This window comes from Euprymna scolopes, chromosome 26 (assembly GCF_053919585.1).
Source record: "Euprymna scolopes isolate OS-2025 chromosome 26, ASM5391958v1, whole genome shotgun sequence".
NCBI lineage: Eukaryota > Metazoa > Mollusca > Cephalopoda > Sepiida > Sepiolidae > Euprymna > Euprymna scolopes.
Window position 1 is genome coordinate 58,518,044 of NC_136507.1, and position 19,708 is coordinate 58,537,751.

At 33.9% G+C, this 19,708-nt stretch overlaps 1 protein-coding gene across 1 annotated transcript in view; it reads left to right on the forward strand.

Annotated features, from left to right (window-relative positions):
* LOC145248084 (uncharacterized) overlaps positions 1-19,708 on the forward strand; it is a 480,098-nt gene that overhangs the window by 380,040 nt on the left and 80,350 nt on the right. The window contains exons 5-7 of the mRNA XM_080109862.1: positions 549-638; positions 13,235-13,343; positions 15,444-15,529. Of these exons, the coding sequence (XP_079965988.1) occupies positions 549-638; positions 13,235-13,343; positions 15,444-15,529 (285 nt within the window). The remainder of the gene's footprint in view (positions 1-548; positions 639-13,234; positions 13,344-15,443; positions 15,530-19,708) is intronic.

A 19,708-nucleotide genomic window follows, 5' to 3' on the forward strand; every position in this document is an offset into this window, starting at 1 on the left:
AAATAGATAATGACCTTTTGAAGACTGTAGTTTTTTACTTTCAATTTGTATATTTTTTATTCGCATGAAAAGATAGTATTCTGAGTCGGTCGAACGGTGTCTCGAATATCATCTTTTTAATCAAATAGTTTATTTACTATAGCGTTTTTATAGACTATCTTTTCATTTTCTTTGCCCTACTCTTGTCTATGTATTAATTGTCCCCGACTTGATATGACTCCATTTATTATTTTTAAAACTATATATATATATATATATATATATATATATATATATATATATATATATATATATATATATATATACTAGTGGTTATTTAACAAAGGAGTCACCACTTATCAATGTCCGGAGGCCACTCGAGGATAAGGGTTAATTAGTGTATAGTAGTCAATGGGACAATATCATAGTAATCGTTATTAGGGGAAATTTGGTAAATTGGATTACTAAAGGGGATGCCACTTGTTCACGTTGGACACAAAGAAAGCCAAGTGGCACTGTGTAATATTATATCATTCATTACTCATCAAATGTTTACACCTTTTTTTCAGACACTTGATGGATTTATTTTTGTGGTAGCGCCTGACGGGAAAATTATGTATATTTCTGAAACAGCTTCGGTACACCTCGGTTTATCCCAGGTAAGATTTTCCATAATATTTACTTCTTTTCTTTCTCTCCTCTCCTCGACCTTCTCTCTCTCTCTCTCTCTCTCTCTCTCTCTCTCTCTCTCTCTTTCTCTCTGTCTTAAAAATTAAGGTTTTATGTCTGTAAACCCATTTTCATGCGTGTATAGCAAAATGGCTTATAAGAAGATAAAATATAACAAGATTGCGTAAAACAAAATTGTGTATAGCAAGATGGCATAAAACAAGATGGCTTATAAGATGGCGTAAAACAAGATGGCGTAAAACAAAATCGAGTATAATAAAATTGTGTATAACAAGTTGGCATAAAACCAGATGGCATACAACCAGATGTCGTTAAACAAGATGGCGTATAACAAAATGACATAAAAGACGATGGCGTCTTTCACATACAGACACACATACACACATATATATATGTGTGTCTGTGTTATAAATAAATATTTCATATTATATACGAACACTAGTATTTTATGCTTACGCAATCATTTCTGTAAAAAGTGTCAATTATTGTCAATTAGGAGATTTGAACCCAGTCACAAAGTCAACCAGAACTACGTAGGCTAGCATTCTATCTCAAGGCTACCAGTAATTAACACAATAATTTAAACAAATTAAGTGCCAATAAATTTTAGGTAAGCGAGTATATGAACAATCAGGAAGGATTTAATCCAGTTCCACAGTAACGTTTATATATGATTTTTTCAATTATATTTCACTTTTTATATTGTAATCCTTCATTTATGAAGCTCAATGTAATTACAGAGCTTATAACAAATAAATGACAAAAGTCTATATGACAAATTTCATTATGTTGACCATTTTACAATTTATTCTTTTAATTACGTTGACATTTACAATTCTTGACAGTAACTGTTTTGTAGTGCAAATCCTTTATTTAATTATTATATCAATCAATGAATCTATTCAGCCCTTAACTCATCAGAAGAAATTGCAACTATCAATCCACCAAAAGAAAAGAAAATGCATTAGGGCATGATTACAAAAATCGAAAATTGGAAGAGAAGTTGCTATGACCTTTTATTTTATCTTTTATTACCAGAATGGAGTAATCTATTATATAAACCTCATCTGTCTGCTATCTGTCTGTCTGTTTGTATGTATGTATGTATGTATGTATGTCTCGCTAAAACTTTCGACACAGGCAACGGATCCTCGCGAGATCGGTATCATTTTGAAGCTAGACATTTCGAACGACAAATATCGAAAAATTGGCCAAAAAAATCAATTCCTTCACTCTAAACTGGCCAGTTTTGTACAAGGAGTCGACTTTTTGCGAGCTATTTTTGTACTAATCGTATCAGTTGGATTAACTTCACTTAATTTCAACGTTCCGAACTTGCGGTCGCGTCATGGAGCATTGGTAAGACGTTTCTTTTACGCCTTTGCGTCACGAGTTCGAGCCTACCTGCCTGCCTGCCTGCCTGCCCACTACCACATTTTTTAAACACTTTTCACCACCCTGGCTGCCTACTGTTGTTTTGATTCCCTCTCCCCACTACTACCATTTTTAACACTTCTCTCAACCATGGCCTACTATACATACAGCCCCGTATGTTACATGAGAGGCCACTTTTCTAAGAGGTCATTGTTTTTATTATGGAAAATAGTGTAAGCTCGAGCCACATACAACATTGAAAATTTCAAAGGGAAGTAACTCAAAAGTAGTTTATATTAACTCTTGAAATAATGAATAATAAACTTTTATTTAAATATTTTTATAATATTTCATTCTTAAAATACATGTTTTTATTCATATAAAATGTTTTTCGCCACTTTTAGTCATGTTAATTTACAGCACAAAAGTACAATAGAGTAACCTCCCTTGATTATTTTTCAAAGACGTAAGCGATCTTGATGTTTACAACCATTTTTACGATCTCTACTTGAATTTTTTCTACCCGTTTTAAATATTGTAAAAAATATATATTATCTTTTTTAAAATATTGTTTAAGTTTTGTTATAATTTGCTTAACAAAATGGTGAACAAATGCGTTGCATTTGGTGGCAAAACTGGTTATAAAAACCATGAAAATCTATCAACTTTTCATTTTCCACATCACAAACCCGACCTGTTTAAAAAATGGACAAAATTTGTAAATCGTGCTGATTGGATTGCAACAAAAAATTCAGTTTTATGTATAAAACATTTTGAGGAAAAATTTATTTTAAAAGGGAAAAGAAATAAGTTTAATTGGTCCCTACATCCAATACCAACAATTTATTCACCGTTAGTGAATATTAAGCAATCTCTTCTACCGACATCAAACGCAATGAGAAAATCCCCAAAGGATCGAAATTACCAAGATGGTGAACTACCAAATTTTCTTTCAGCAGATATTATTATGAGTTTCGAAGACTTGGAAGAAACAAAGTGTTGCTCCAATTGTTTCAGTTTAAAAAAAATGAAAAATATGCATGGATTTTCCGGATGGATTTTGAGGCAAATTTTCCATTACTGAAAGAGTGCATTCGGATTGGCAACAATTTACACGTTCAACTTCAGTATTGTAGAAATCCAATACAATTACCACATTGGTTTGTGAAGGGTCACAATGCAAAACTTACAAGGTATAGCATGTTGGAAAATTTCCCCTCTTATATTCAAAACATTGTAGCAGAACCTCCAAATTCCATTCTAAAAGAACTATACAAATTTCAACATTTTAAACCTAAGGGTCGCCCTTCATTTTCTGTTGAACTAATCAGATTGTCTTTATTATTGCGCTATACTTCTCCTCAAGCATATAAACTACTGGTTGAGCAATTACCATTTCCTTCATTTTCTTCATTAGAAAAAATACAAAAAGGTGATGTAGAATCTATAACTGCTGCAAAATCTCTCTTGGGAAAAGGTAAACTTTCTCAGGATTGTATCTTGATGTTGGATGTACCTTCAAAAGGAAACTCAGTTTCATGGTGGGAAGTATGTTGGTGCTGATGAAACTGGGAACTTATATAAAGGTATCATGATATTTATGATTTCAGGGTTGAAGGAGACAGTGCCAACTGTAGTTAAAGTCTGTCCTAAAGTGACTGTTACTGGTGACTGGCTCTCTCCGGAGATAATTGCATGCATTGTACAGCTTTTAAATGCAGGATTTAATATAAGGGCTGTAGTTGCAGACAACCATTCTGCAAATGTAAATGCCTTTAAAATTTTATTAAACAAATTTGAAGGAGATAAAAAAACATTTTATTACTTATCCAGATTCTCCAAACAATTTTTTTTCTTTTTTGAAAGGTCCAAAATATTGTAATCGAAAGAAGGAAACACAAATTTGCTTTATTCTTCAACAAATGAATAGTGATTCATTTGTTGAAGAATAAAGCAAATTTGTGTTTCCTTCTTTCGATTACAATATTTTGGACCTTCTTTTGTGTTCCCAGTTTTATCTTGGTTTGATATAAAAAATATATGACAAGGACAAGGTTTTGGATGCTACATTACAAAAAGCACCAAAACTAACTTTCAAGGCATTACATCCCGATGACAATAAGCAAAGTGTCAATTTGGCTATTGAAACTTCTGAATGATGGGTATGAATATATTCTCACTCGTAGATTTCAAAGCAATTTTCACAGTATCGTCAAATGAGCGGAGGGAGATTTTTAGTGGGTCTTCGTGAGATTTATAGCAGTGAAAAGATTTTAATCTGTAGATCACTTTTAAAAGAAAATATTAACATTTGGCAGGAAAACCTTAATCCGTTGTTAAAGAATGAAAATTATAATCTTCTGGATATTTTGTCCAAACATGAGTCAGAAATAAATGAACTATGTTTATCACCTGACAGCAAAGAAGTAGCATATTCAATTGCTGGTTATGTTGCAAAAATAAACTATTGAAGCGCTTTAACTGTGATATTTGTTCTACTTTTATGGTAGGCAATGATACGGAGATCACTGAGAATCATTATTTTAATTCATTATCTCGAGGAGATTTGACAATTCCATCCACTCAGATTGCTGAATTTATTTTTTCTTGCTTTGCAATTTTGGATTTTTCTTCTCAATTCATTGAAAAACATGGTCAGTCTACAACTAGGAAGTCTACAGAAATAATTTTAAAAACTTATTCACCAAAGTATGTATTTACATGTGAGAAACACATTGAAAAAGTACATAAATTTGCAACAAAAATTATTATAAATACATTCTATAACAACACGAAAAAACTTTCTTCACATGAAATTAGAAAAGATTCATTAAACATTTTTAAAAACGATCAAAATAAAAGTGAAATTTACTGTTGAACATTTACCTTTATTTGCAATTTTTATTGAATTTATTGTGCTTTGTATACTTTAAAATTCCTCTTGTAAGAAAGATAGCAGTTAATGATTTGATAATTTTGTAACAGAGTGAAAAACAATTTACTTCCTTTCCAATCTTTATATTCATGCGTTTTGTAAATATTTTGATATTCTTAAAAAAATCTGTAAAAATCTGTAAAAAACAAATAACCTGTTGTAGTCAAAGCAAAATTTGTTTCATATTTATAAACAACAATATTATTGGAAAGGTCAGGGGAGACAACTCAAAATGAATTTGTTTTTGTTTTGTTGTGCATTATAAAGAAATAAAAGGAAAAATAATTAATGGAAACATTTTACTTTGGACAGGATAACAGTAAAATATGTAAGTAGAATTCATTTAAGCATTATTTCAAATATTAAAACATGAAATAATTATTTAATTATCTAAGCATTAACATCTGAAATAATGTTTGAATAGAAAACAATTTCTGAGTTACCTCCCTTTGTCTTAGTTTCAATGGCCTCTCAGAAAATTGTCTCTCAATGTGACATATACGGCCGTATTATTATAGTAGGCCATGTCTCAACATTTACTATAACACGTCTGTCGGTCACACCTCAGTGGCCGGCTGATAGTGGTATATATATATATATGTACACTATGTATGTACATATATATGTATGTATATATGTATCTATATGTATATACATATACATAAACATATATGTTTATGTATATACATATACATAAACATATATGTTTATGTATATATGTATATGTATACATATATATATGTATGTACATATATAAGTATGTATCTATGTGTGTACATATATATATGTGCATATATTTAAACACACACACACACACACACACACACATATATATATATATATATATATATATATATATATATATATATATATATATATATATATATATATATATATATGAGCAGCAACCGCACTCATGAGTACACTATTCAGATGAGAAATCTGGACACAAAAAGAGATCAGAAATCTGGACACCAAAAGATACAAACAAGGATATATATATATATATATATATATATATATATATATATATATATATATATATATATATATATATATATATATATATCCTTCTTTATATCTCTTTTTGTGTCCAGATTTCTGATCTGAATAGTGTACTCCTATTGAGTGCGGTTTCTGCTGCTGCTCACCCCATCGGGTTCAAAACCTCGTTTTCAGTTGACAATGGCCTCCTCGTTCCAAGCACCACACCTAATGGCGGACGTACAGCGTTCTGCACCTGCAAAACGATTGCAATTAAACCCCAAAAGACCGACGGGGACGAAAGAACACTTGGGTGTGTGTGTTCAGCGGAGAGGTGAGGAAGCCGAATTACATAATGTACTACTGGTCACCAGGTCCATCCGGAATCCCTTGCACTAAAATGGAAATCCTCGTAAATTCCGTTTTGTTATTTTTATTCTTATTTCTTAGGGGCTCCCACTTGAGACACCTGGATGCAAAGTAGGGGATCCATGGAGGGCAGTGTCGACGGAGTGGGAAGACGGTTGTGGGTTTCAAATTAAAAATTAAAGCACGTTCAGTTAAAAACACCCATTTCGATTAAGAAAATGTGATAAAAAGAAAAGAAAAAAATGTTTGTAAGTGGGAACGGCAGTGCGTGTGTGGGGAGAGGGGTGAGACGAGTAAAATGGAATGATTTCTTTTCGGGAATTAGTTGCCAATTTTTATTTGTGTGTGTGTGTGTGTGTGTGTGTGTGTGTGTGTGTGTGTGTGTGTGTGTGTGAATGGAGTGTTGAGCGGAGCATCATGTGTTCATTCATACCTTGCAAGGTTTAATGAAAGTGAACGTTCGAGAAAGCGAATAACACGTGTTTTACCAAAGGACATTTTTTTTCAATAGGTAGATATGATTACATTTACAAAAAGTTATCCAAGTGGTCATGAAGCGATGGTTGGTTCCTATTACGAAGACACGGGATCGAATGCTGAAAAAGTCTCATTTTAATTTTTGTAAATTTTCTGTTTTTATTGCAGACCGATTGCATATATATATATATATATATATATATATATATATATATATATATATATATATATATAATAAATATTTACAATTGTATGCTTACAGACACTAATGCTTTATAGTGATGCAATGATCAGTGTGTGATAATTACTGCTGATTAGGGATTCGAACCCAGTCACAAATCGATTCTTGAGTTTATGGATGAATGTCTTACCTCCAGGCCACCGAAAACTAGCACGTGAATAAAAGTAAATTTTGTTCACAGTAAGCAGTCAGAAAGAGTATTCAATGACAAAAAGTCGTATATATATAGATATGTATATATGTATATTATGCATTAATATATATATATAATTATTAATGTATATTTATATACATTAATATATATATATATGTATATCTATCTATATATCTATAAAAGTGACCCTGTCTGTCTGTCTGTCTGTCTGTCTGTCTGTGTACATTTCCCTACGCAATAACTCTGTCAATTTTTAGTCTACAGACTCGAAATTTGATATACAGGCTACTGAGATTTGGAAAAATCGATGTGATTGGTTTTTGGCCAGAAATTTCGCTGTTACGAGGGGCGTGCAATAAGTAATGTCCCTGGCCCACTTCCAGTTATCTCATCCATCTGAAATTTTGCATGTGCAATGATTTATATCTCTCCAGGTTATGCGGCAAATAACAGCTCTGAACTAATTGTGGTTTCTGTTTTACAGGTGTTTGAACTGAGTCAGGTTTGAAATGGAGCCCGTTGAATGTCGGTTTTTGCATTTGAAAGGACGAACGCAACAGGAGACTTTTGATTAAATGAAAGAAAATTATGGTGATAATGCCCCATCATATGACCTTGTAAAACGCTGGCATCGTGAATTCAAACATGGCCGGAAGTCTGTGGCAACAGCTCCCAGACATGGTCGCCTCCCTTTTGCCATTGATGAGGCATCTGTCTATCAGGTTGAGGCTGCCATTTTGGAAGATTTGCGCATTACTATTCGCCAAATAACCCAAGATGTCAAGATTAGTACAGGGTGTGTAAAAACGATCATTCATGACCATTTGCATATGCGTAAGGTGTCTGCCAGATGGATATCGATGTTGCCTACACCATTCCAGAAGCGAAAACGTCCAGAAACCAAAAGCCCAGTCAATGCAATGGAAACACTTGGACTCACCACCTCCAAAGACGGAAAGGGTGAAACCCTCCACTGGCAAGGTCATGCTCACAGTCTTCTAGGGCCAGGACGGAGTAGTGATGACAGATTTCCTGTACTACAATTACAGGAGCCTATTATGCTACATTAAGGGAAGCTATCAAAATCAAGAGGCGGACAAGATCAGCAAAGGTACCCTCCTCCTACAGGACAACGCTCCGGTACACAACTCGCATGTCACCAGATCAGAAGCATGGGCGTGTAGTTATGAAATCCTTCCCCATCCTCCCTACTCTCATGACCATGCACCCTCTGAGTTTCACATCTTCCCAGCCATGAAGTTGTTTTTGAAAGGAAAGCGTTTCTCAGATGATGCAGCCTTGATTTCTGAAGTCACGTCGTGGTTGGAGGACCAGTCTGGGGTGTTCTACAAAAACGGTCTCCAGAGCTGCATCTAACGACGGGAGAAATGCATAACTCTGAGTGCTTCCTATGTAGAGAAAGACTAATAACTGTGCCAAGTTTCGTTGCTCTACTGCTATGGGAAGTAGGTCAGGGGCATTACTTATTGCACGCCGCTCGTAAGGGGTCAAAGTTCAACGATTTGACCTTTGAGAACACCACCAAACTCCTCCGACAATTTTGGGTCTAAACACTTGAAATTTTAGATATAGGTTCTTTGGGCATGGATCTAACTTAATAACTGGATTTGAGCCAAAAACAATAAAATTTAAGGGGTCATAATAGAGGTCAAAGTTTTAAAAAATTGACTTTTTTTCTTTTTTTTTTCTCAGCATACATCTACAAACACCCGGGCAACACCGGGCACCCATGCTAGTATATCTATAAAAGTGAACGTGTCTGTGTGTCTGTGTGTCAGTGTGTGTACATTTCCCTACGCAATAACTCTGTCAATTTAAAGTCTACAGACTCGAAATTTGATATACAGAGTACTGAGATTTGGGAAAATTGATGTGATCCGTTTTCGGCTAGAAATTTGCCTGTTAAGGTGTCAAAGTTCAACGATTTTACTTTTGAGAACTCTACCAAACTCTAACTTTGGGTCTAAACACTTGAAATTTTAGATATAGGTTTATTGGACATGGATCTAACTTAATAACTTAATTTGAACCCAAAACAATAAATGTTAAGGGGTCATAATAGAGGTCAAAGTTTAAAAAATTGATCGGTTTTTTTTTTTTGCTCAACATACACCTCACACCCGAGCAACGCCGGGCACCCATGCTAGTATATATATATATATATATATATATATATATATATATATATATATATATATAGATAGATAGATAGATAGATAGATAGAGAGAGAGAGCGAGAGAGAGAGAGAGAGAGAAAGAATATGAAGAAAATAAAAAAACGACAATATAAAACTATATACTAATGCTTATAGATTTATTCGTTTATTCAATAAAGATGATATGCCAATCAGGGGCGTAGGATAAATAAAACTCCATAGTATAAAGAGTTTTACCTATCCTACACTCCTAATTGATGCATCATCCTTATTGAATAAACGAATACATCTATATTCATTAGTATATATTTTTATAGTGTCGTTATTTTTTCTTCATATTCTATATTAGCACCAAAGCGAATTGTTGAGTTTCCTCTTAAAGAATCGAGTTTATTCTTTTTAGTCTCTCATATATATATATATATATATATATATATATATATATATATATATATATATATATATATATATAAAAACTCAAATGACCTTGTAATGAGTGTAATAACCGCACATCCGGTTTACGACTTCCGGTTGCGCATGTGTACATAAACATAAACCCATAACAGCATAAACAAATCAACACAAATTGCTACTTTTTGCGGAATTTGACTTGCGGACTGAAATATTAGCGTTATTATTTTGAAATTATTATTTAACATAGGAAGGGTGGGGATGTTTTCCAACTATTCTATATTAAAACTATACTGTCGCAATTTTCGTACAAATAAATCAACTCTGAGCATTGACAACTACGGCGATTTACCCACGTTCTTCCGTTTTTTTTTAATTTATTCTCCATTTTTTAATACACCTTTCTTTAAAACATTCATACATTTTCTTCTACACTACCAACATAAATAAATAACCCCGAAAATGTGGGTTTTTTTTAAATGTATGTTACAAATAAATAATCAACACAATACAACGTATTGTTTTACTCTGTACGTTTTAAGCGTCCCAATTGTTTTTTTTTTCGTGTTTAAATTATTCAAATAAACAATTGTTAATACTTTCTGCTTTTTCTTTTTGCATCATTCATTTCCGCATTTTCTTAATTAATTTTATTGACCTTATTATTAACATAAATTAAATATTTGACCCAATGGGTCATGAATGTTTGTTTAAAATAAATGAAAAAGTTATATTTTATTTTCATTTTATATTTAAAAAGCCATTCTTTACATGGAGGGAGAGTGTTTTTAACTATTCTGTAATTTCAAATAACAATTTCATTTAAAAAAGACATATCAAAATTTTAATTTAACTTTGAAGTATTACGGCCTTTGTTCAGTGCACATTTACCTATAAATATTGCAAACCAATTATAATTCAATGGCTGTAAGTTTTTTTTTTTCAAAAATAATCAATTATAATAAACAGAACGACTCATAGAAATCTATCTATATTCTTTTTTCATTTTAATATACTTTCATAGAAATGTTTCTGTTATGTCACGAAAACTATCTTCTTTACGTTAGAAATGTCGCGCTCATACATTAATTCCATAGCTAATCTAACATACTGACCCAACGGGTCACGGGTAGTCTAGTATATATATATATATATATATATATATATATATATATATATATGTGTGTGTGTGTGTGTGTGTGTGTGTGTGTATATATATATATATATTATATGTATTATATATATATAATATTATCATATTACATATTATATATATATATTATATTTATCATATATATATAGTGAAAATTCAGAAAATTTCCGCCGGATTTATAAAATGTTGCTTAATAGTAAGTACCTCCACTGGACCATCTTTAAAAAATTAAACATCCAGTGTAGCAGCAATTCCGAGGAGCATCAATCTGAAAGAACAGTTGGAAATAACTTATATGTCATATATTACGACTATGTAATCCCTACCGCCACCTACCTTAAAAATGCTGCTGTGAAACATGATATAGTTATATGGGATAATCCAGAGAGAGTGGCAACCTTGCTTGAAGTTAGTGTCCCTAATGATGGAGGTCTAAACAGAGCTGAAAGGGAAAAACAGACCAAATATCAAAGTCTCATGTATGATATGAAAAGCAACTGGAATCTTAGGGAGATATCAATCATATCAGTTATCATAGGTGCCACAGCTTATGAAGAAAAACCTGAAGTCCTACCTTACTATAATTTCTGGTGGATCGAGTTCAAAAGAGATCCAGACAATTGCACTTAAGGGAACGGCGAGGATACTAAAAAGAGTTCTCGGTTGGTTTCAATAAAAAGTAGGGTAATGTTGGCAGCTGGTTTGACTGCTCCATACCCAATGTTACAATCTTTAAAGAACAAAAGGGTTAGCATGTCAAGATGAGAGAAAATAATGATCGTGAATATATATATATATATATATATATATATATATATATATTTACATATATATATATATATATATATATATATATATATATATATATATACGCTGTATAAGGAAAATCTGCAAAACAGAACTTACAAACAAAAAACAAAATCACTGCAATTAACCGACTAGACATACTTGTAATAACATACAGCTTCGGCATTGTCGACTAGCCACAAAGACAAACAGACTAGACACTAAAATGATGAAAATTTTAACACTACAGAAAAACACACAGAAACCAATGTCCGTCTAGACTACATCTGTTCAGAAGAGCCTGGGTCTCACAGAGATTGACCATCAGCATCGTGCAACTATCGTAGGCACGGAGTAATATCTGATGAAAATATCCCAAAATCCAAACCGTAAAACCGTACACAAACATAACGATACAAAAGCCAGCAGAACTACATCCATCACCAGAAAGGCGAAACATTTTCGATAAGACTGTCTTACAAATGAAACAGAATCGGAAAACAATCTGTTCCGGAAGTAGTCCAAGAGAGTCGCCAAAAATACTTGAACTTCCATCGCAAAGAACCGGAAGAATAGGCCTACCAAATGATTGCCAATTATTTTCTGGGTGAATTCATACAGGTCTATATAAATAAAGAAAACTCTATAGGCTGGCTAATGATCTATTATGACCAGGAGAGGATTATAATGGCGGCCCAAGATTAAGGATTGATGACAAATTCTTTTAAAAAGATGAGTGGTATCAAAAATGACAACAAGTTCGGGTTCTACGACACAACTCAAAAAGTGTGAGCCACCTGACATCCAGTAGTAAGGTTCTTCACTGGACCATCTGTAACAAGTTGCAAATACGGAACATTCACATTGAAACACCGGTTCTCGCCAAATCACCGGTTAAGCAACATCAAGCGAGGCCAGTACCAAATTGGTGACCATTTAGGAAGGTGAGGCGCTGTATGTAGCACAAGGTAAAATACTAGGTTGGGAAACTGTCTGTCAGGTGCACGTATACAGATATGCATATCTTATACTAGCAAGGCCGCTTGGCGTTACCCGAGCGTAAAATACACTTAATAAGATATTTTATTCATGTGAATTTCGAATTATTCTTATAGAGCTAATCTTCAATTCATATATATATATATATATATATATATATATATATATATATATATATATAATGTACGGGGATAGATACATACATATAGACACGAGTACGCAAATGACTTAAATGTATAGATCAAAAAGGTTCAGCTTTAGCAGCTTTCTAATTGTCATTCATACATAATTTAACCCCCTGCCTGAGTTAAACGAGTGTAATTTGTAATGTATGAAGCGAACATGCCGCCCATCGCTCTTCACCAAAATCATTCTCACCTGACAATATTTTTACCTTTTCTTTTTTTAGTTGATTCTAGAAATGCATGTTTTCGGAATCAGACTAATGGACTAATCTATGGCCATTTTCTTTTTTTCTTCTTTTTTCTTTTTTACTGTTTTGCAGGTGGAATTGACGGGTAACAGCATTTATGAATATATCCACCCTGCCGACCATGATGAGATGACCGCCCTGTTAACGCTACCCCATGCTTATCATACACATATTCTTCAAGGTAATAAACACTATACACGTGTGTGTGTGTTTATATATATATATATATATATATATATATATATATATATATATATATATATATATATATATATATATAACACCATACATAACACCATACATGGTCCTAGACGACGAAACACATGTCAGTAGATAATTAGATTTTAAAAATAATATACCGCTCCCCATGTGGGGGTACCAAGTTGGTTAAAGGTAAAATTATTCCCAACTCGAATTTAGGTAATGCACTTTTGAATTCATTCAAAACGTATCGCAAAAACAAAAACAAATAACATATATATATATATATATATATATATATATATATATAACTACTTCATTTACTCACATAAACTTAATATACGAAAGTATAGATTTATGCTTAAACTTTAAGTATTTACTTCAAAAGTGCTCAATACGTAGGTATAGCTAGTTAGTAATTTATAAAACATATATGGCGATTAAGCTACACTGAATATTCTGCGTTTCATCCACTATAGGACTCGTCAGGCTTATGCGCGAATTCTGTGGTTGTTTCTTGTTTTTATATATGTGTGTATTTTATATATGTGTGTACACATAGGTATATTTATATATAAATAAAAAAAAGGAAAACGTCTACCTTAAACCACTAAGCTAGTTCTAAAACAGATCCTTTGTTCGATAAAATGCATGCTCATTGGCTGATAGGAAGGGGCGCGGTGGATACTAGAAAGCTGATTGGCTAACTAAAAATCCTCAACATATATAAAAACAAGAAACAACCACAGAATTCGCGCATAAGCCTGACGAATCCTATAGTGGATGAAACGCAGAATATTCAGTGTAGCTTAATCGCCATATATATTTTATAAATTACTATATATATATATATATATATATATATACATTGTATAACCTATGATCGAACTCTTTTTGCATTTTCAACTAACTAGTGATACATGTTGTGTACATGTGTGTGGGTTTATATATGTTATGATATATATATATATATATATATATATATATATATATATATATATATATATATATATATATATATATATATATATATATTTGTATATTTTGGCAGCAATCGTTATTAAGACACGTTTGATTGAACACGACAGAGTTATTCCTTTTTCCAATATTGTTGGATATCTTTTCTATTTGCCAGGCGGTCTTTTTAATTTCGGCAGGCGTATAATATAGAATGGCGTCCAAAAGTTGTTGGTCGGCCATATTTTTCTCAAACTCATTCCATCAGGAATCCGATTGTCGTCAGGGTTAATTGTTGTTGTTAGAAAGAAAAGGAAAAGTAAATAACAACAATTGCTCCCGGGGACAATCGGATGCCCGATAGAAAGCGCTTGAGTAAAATATGGCCGACTAACAACTTTTCGGCGCCATTCTATATTATATGCCTTCCGAAATTAAAAAGACCGCTCGGCAAATGGAATATATATATATATATATATATATATATATATATATATATATATATATATATATATAAGAGGTAAATTTTTTTTATAAATTTGACCACAGTTTTGACACTTTAACAATTTTTGGGGGGGTGGGGGGGCTTAAATCAACATAAAAAGTTTGATTCATGTCCAAGTAAACTACATTTAAAATTTCAAGTGTTTAGACCCAAAATTGGCGGAGTTTGATAGAGTTTTCAAAGGTCAAATTGTTGAACTTTGACCCTTTGACGGACAAATTTTGGGCCCAAAACGAATTAAAAATATTTTCCCCAATCTCAATAATCCTTATGTCAAATAGACCGAAAATGTGCAGAGTTATTTCGTAGGGAAATGTACACACACAGACACACAGAGAGCCATTTTCACTTTTATAGATATATAGATTTCAAATAAAATATTCAATTCGAATAAATTATTTTCTAAAACATGTGTGTGTGTATGTGTGTGTGTGTGTGTGTGTGTGTGTGTGTGTGTGTGTGTGTGTGTGTGTGATATTTAATAATTATATTTGCTAACAAATCTAAACTCACCGAATAACAAATTTGTAGGTAAACAATGTATTATTGTGTTTCAGTTTTATTGACTAAATAATTTTTTCGATTTTTAAACTCGTGCGAATCTTATTTGTCTTCCAGACATCGAGATTGATCGATCTTTCTTCCTCCGAATGAAATGCGTCTTGGCTAAAAGGAATGCTGGATTGACGACGGGTGGATACAAGGTAAGTAACCGAAAACTGTTTCTGTCCAAATCGACGATGACTTTATTTATTGGGGGTTAACAAAAATTCTAAATTGTATAAGATTCCTTGCTTTCTAAATATCTATTTTAACCCATCGGGTATCACTGTCATATAAATAGGCCACCAAATAATTTCTCTTTAAAATCTATAAGATAATATATATTATGCTTACTGCATAGTTATTCTGAAAAAAAAAATCATCTATATCCAACAACTTCTCTCCGAGAGTTGTTGGAACCTTCTAAAAAATTATTGTGAAACTTGAAAAAATTCTATTTGTTTGATGATACATGAACTTATACATATGAGTTTGCCAATAGTAATCCACTAACTTATTGAAACAAAACTGCGGCACTAAATCTAGGCGGATTTAACAGGCTTCCTCCTTCGGAGGAAGTTCCATAGGCGTATGAAATTCACAGTTGTCCCCAGTTGCATGCGACTGGAGACATACGACATAATTACACTATTGTTTGCGCAGAAATATACCGGCGATCTCCTTCCGCATTGTGTTTTGCATGTTCCGGCTTCTTTCTTAGAACTGCACGCCTGTGGAACTCTGTTCCGTCTGCCTGCTTCCCACCGGACTACAACTTGGATGTCTTCAAGTCCAATGTTAACAAATTCCTAATGAACCGCCCCCTTAAGTAAACACTTCATCAAATCTCCACACTAACGTAATGTACTTGCAATAACCCTTATCCCTGAGTGGCTTCCGGGCCTTGATAAGTGGTGATCACTGTGTAAAAAAAAAACAAAAAAAAACAAAGCTGGCGAAAATAAGGTAATCCGATCAATCGACACCAGAACTCTGTATTTGTCGCCTTGTGTCTTTCCTCGCTGTCTTTCCACTCTTCTTTTTTTTTTATTCATGACGATTTACCTGATGACCTTTTTCTCGCCAGCTTTGTTTATTGTTTCGAAAACTCTCTGGGTCAGAGTTCCCGTGTCGATTGACCTGATGACCTTATTTTCGCCAGCTTTGTTTATTGTCCTTTTGATGGTTTTGGTCTAACCCATTTTAATATCGGTGAGCTTTCCTGGCCGATTGACGTAATATTGACGCATTCCAGGCACCATGAATACAGGTCACTTTATTCCTGGGATTGACTCATTCTGTTTCGGCGATTCTCCGGACACCTCTCCGTAACATGCAGCCCTGAACGTGCTGCCTCAGAATTGTGTGAATGAACATGTATCACTGTCACATTTTCGGAGTTCTGCGACGACTAACTATCACGATGTTCCTAAGTTTTATGCATTCCCTGATTAGCTTAGTATCCTCTGTCTATTGCTACCGGTTTTATGACCATCGCATAAGAAAGGTAAAGGGAATTTTGTAACCCCTGCTGGGAGGTGTCAACGTCCTCCTACATACAGCGCCTGGTATTCCAACATTGGTCACGCATCTGGTATTCCCAAATTACACCCATCTGGTACTGACCAGATAAACGTTGCTTAACTTGGTGATCTAACGAGAACAGGTGTGCCAATGTGATTATGCCGTAGTACTAACTTAGTGGCTAACGTATAATACAATTCTTTGTGTGAACCGCTTTGCTCCTTAGCATAATTTGCAAATTTTATCTTGAATGTATAATCTCTTGGTTTCAAAAACACATCACTCAATGTCTTATTTATAGAATAATTTTTTTCAGTTTGTGTACTCTAATTCATTTTTCAGTCATTAAACAAAGTTTCAACTGAATCGTAAAAAAAATAGTTCCTTGAACTTAATGTGTTAGGTGTCTGATACAATAATGTAATTATGTAATTGATAATTCTGAATTATAAACATAAATAACATTCATGCTAGAAGAAAAATAAAGTATTTCTTTCAATCCCTGACGCACTCGGTATATTTTCTCTTAATTCTTTTAAAAGTATTGTTTCGGTTTCAGTTTCGAAAGGTGCGGTTATTGAGTAACATCAAAGATGGTGTTATGTTAAATACTTACTTTTCATGCTTGGCCTTCGGGACGGAATCAAAGTGTAGTATTTGTTCCGGCAGAGATAAACGATAATAACCAAATATATTCTGGTATTACATGAACCAGATTACTTAGATAAATACTCTAACAGTTTTAACAAAAGGGCTACAATAATATCGCGGGGGGGGGGCTCCATTAACGCTGAACGTCCACAGAATGCCCAGCAACAATGAAAGATGCTACTGTGGAATTTCCACAATAGTCAATATGGGTAAAATAGAAACTTGTGCTTGATTAACCGTATGAAATTAATCATTTACAATAACAATAACCTAAGGAAAGGGTTGATATGCCGTATAACCAAAAAATCCACCGTAAAACTAATAAAGTTAACATCGTTATCGGCGGCGTTTTAATTGTTATTCGAGTTTAAAGGAAAGAGAAACAGATCATAAGAAGATGAGTGGGTCGCTGCAGACGTTGTAGATTTGGATGTCCCCCGGGGCTAAAAGCGTTTGTTTCTCCAGGATGCAATGGGGTAGGCTTACTGACGGTGGTAGGGGATTAGTCCTTTGGAAAGCAGTGGGCCAATTGTCCGCCAATTGGAACGTATTACCATTTCTCCTCTTTTTTTGTTTCCTTTCCCTTTTCCTTTCTAATTCGGTTTATTAATGTGACCTCTTGTATCACGTGACAGCGGTTTTCTCGACCTCTGCTACCACCTCAACTCTTCTTCTCGTGGTAGCCGTCTCGGTCGTTGATTGGCTGGAAGGTTTTGTCGAGGTCTTCACAGCCCGAGGCGAAAAGAAGCCGAGAGAGGTTTTTGCTGCGCTTGCAATAGCGAAATTGTCTTCCGGCTGAGGTGGCATTACACGTGGTTCGTTAATGGACACTCTCAGAGAAAGACGACAGGAAAGAGAGAGAGGGGGGAAGAAAGAAAGAATAGATGTGCAGATAGAGAGACGGGAAAAATATAGACAGAGAGAAACTGGTATACATACATAGATAGAGGGAAAGACAGAGAGACTAGCAAACATATAGAGAGAGTGAGAGATACAGAAATAGTTGTGCAGACATATAGATAGAGAGGGAGTAGTAGACATACAGAGAGAGAAAGAGAGAGACGGGCAGAAATATAGACAGAGAGAGCGACTGGAAAACATAGAGGCAGAGAAATACGGACAGGCATAAAGGGAGAGAGAGGAGGAGACTGATAGATATACTGAGAGAGAAAGAAAGAGGAAGAGAAAGAGGAAGATGGTTCAGATGAATATGATGAATAAAAAGTAGAGTAAGTTGGCCAGTTGTGTATTGAGGCGGATTAGGAGAGAAAAATAGATGTGGGAGAGAGAGAGGTGGAGTGCAAGAAAGACGAGACAAGTGAGGATGAGAAAAATGCAAACAAAAGAAAGAGAAAATATCAAGCAGAGAAAGAAAATGTCCTTCTTTATATGCATCTTCAAGAGAGTAAATTCAAACACGAGGTCAGATTTTGTTGTGTGAGATTTCTAGTACCTCTAAAAAAAAACTAAAAAGTCTGTACGGACGCATGAAGTAGAGTGTATGGTCTTAATTAAAAGACCACAATGATGAATTTAAGAAAAAAGAGGGATAAATAAAGACTTGGTCAGAGATAGTTGGGAAGTCAATTTCTAAAAGTTGGCCAACACATGCCAGGTAAAATAGACGTTAAACGTAAAATAATGACGACAACGACATGATGATGATGATGATGATGATGATGATGATGATGATGATGATGATGATGATGATGAAAACAAATCAACTCAACTATTATTAGCAATTCTTCAATGTATGCTTGATTAATAGATACGAGTATTAAGAATGTTATTATTTAGTACAGGATGAAACGATACAATTGTCGCCCTAGAAAATACGACATGATTCAATTTCCGTTTGATGAAAACCAGTTTTCTTTATTTGTTGCAGACCATCTAACTAGTTGGCCAGCTGTGTGCTAATTCCAAGAGCGATAAGAGCCTTTCAGCATGTTTGATATTGACACAATGTTCCACGAGCGAGATCGGAGATGCGCCGATGTACAATTCATGCTCTCTACCGATCTAATTTATGGAAACAGGACCATTGCCAGCACCCTCAAAATGCAAATCCGGACGGTTCGACGCTTGAGGACACAGTTCAACGAATTTTCCGGCTACGATTATTGTCTTTGGTGTAGTTTAAAGTGAAGGCCACATCATGCCAC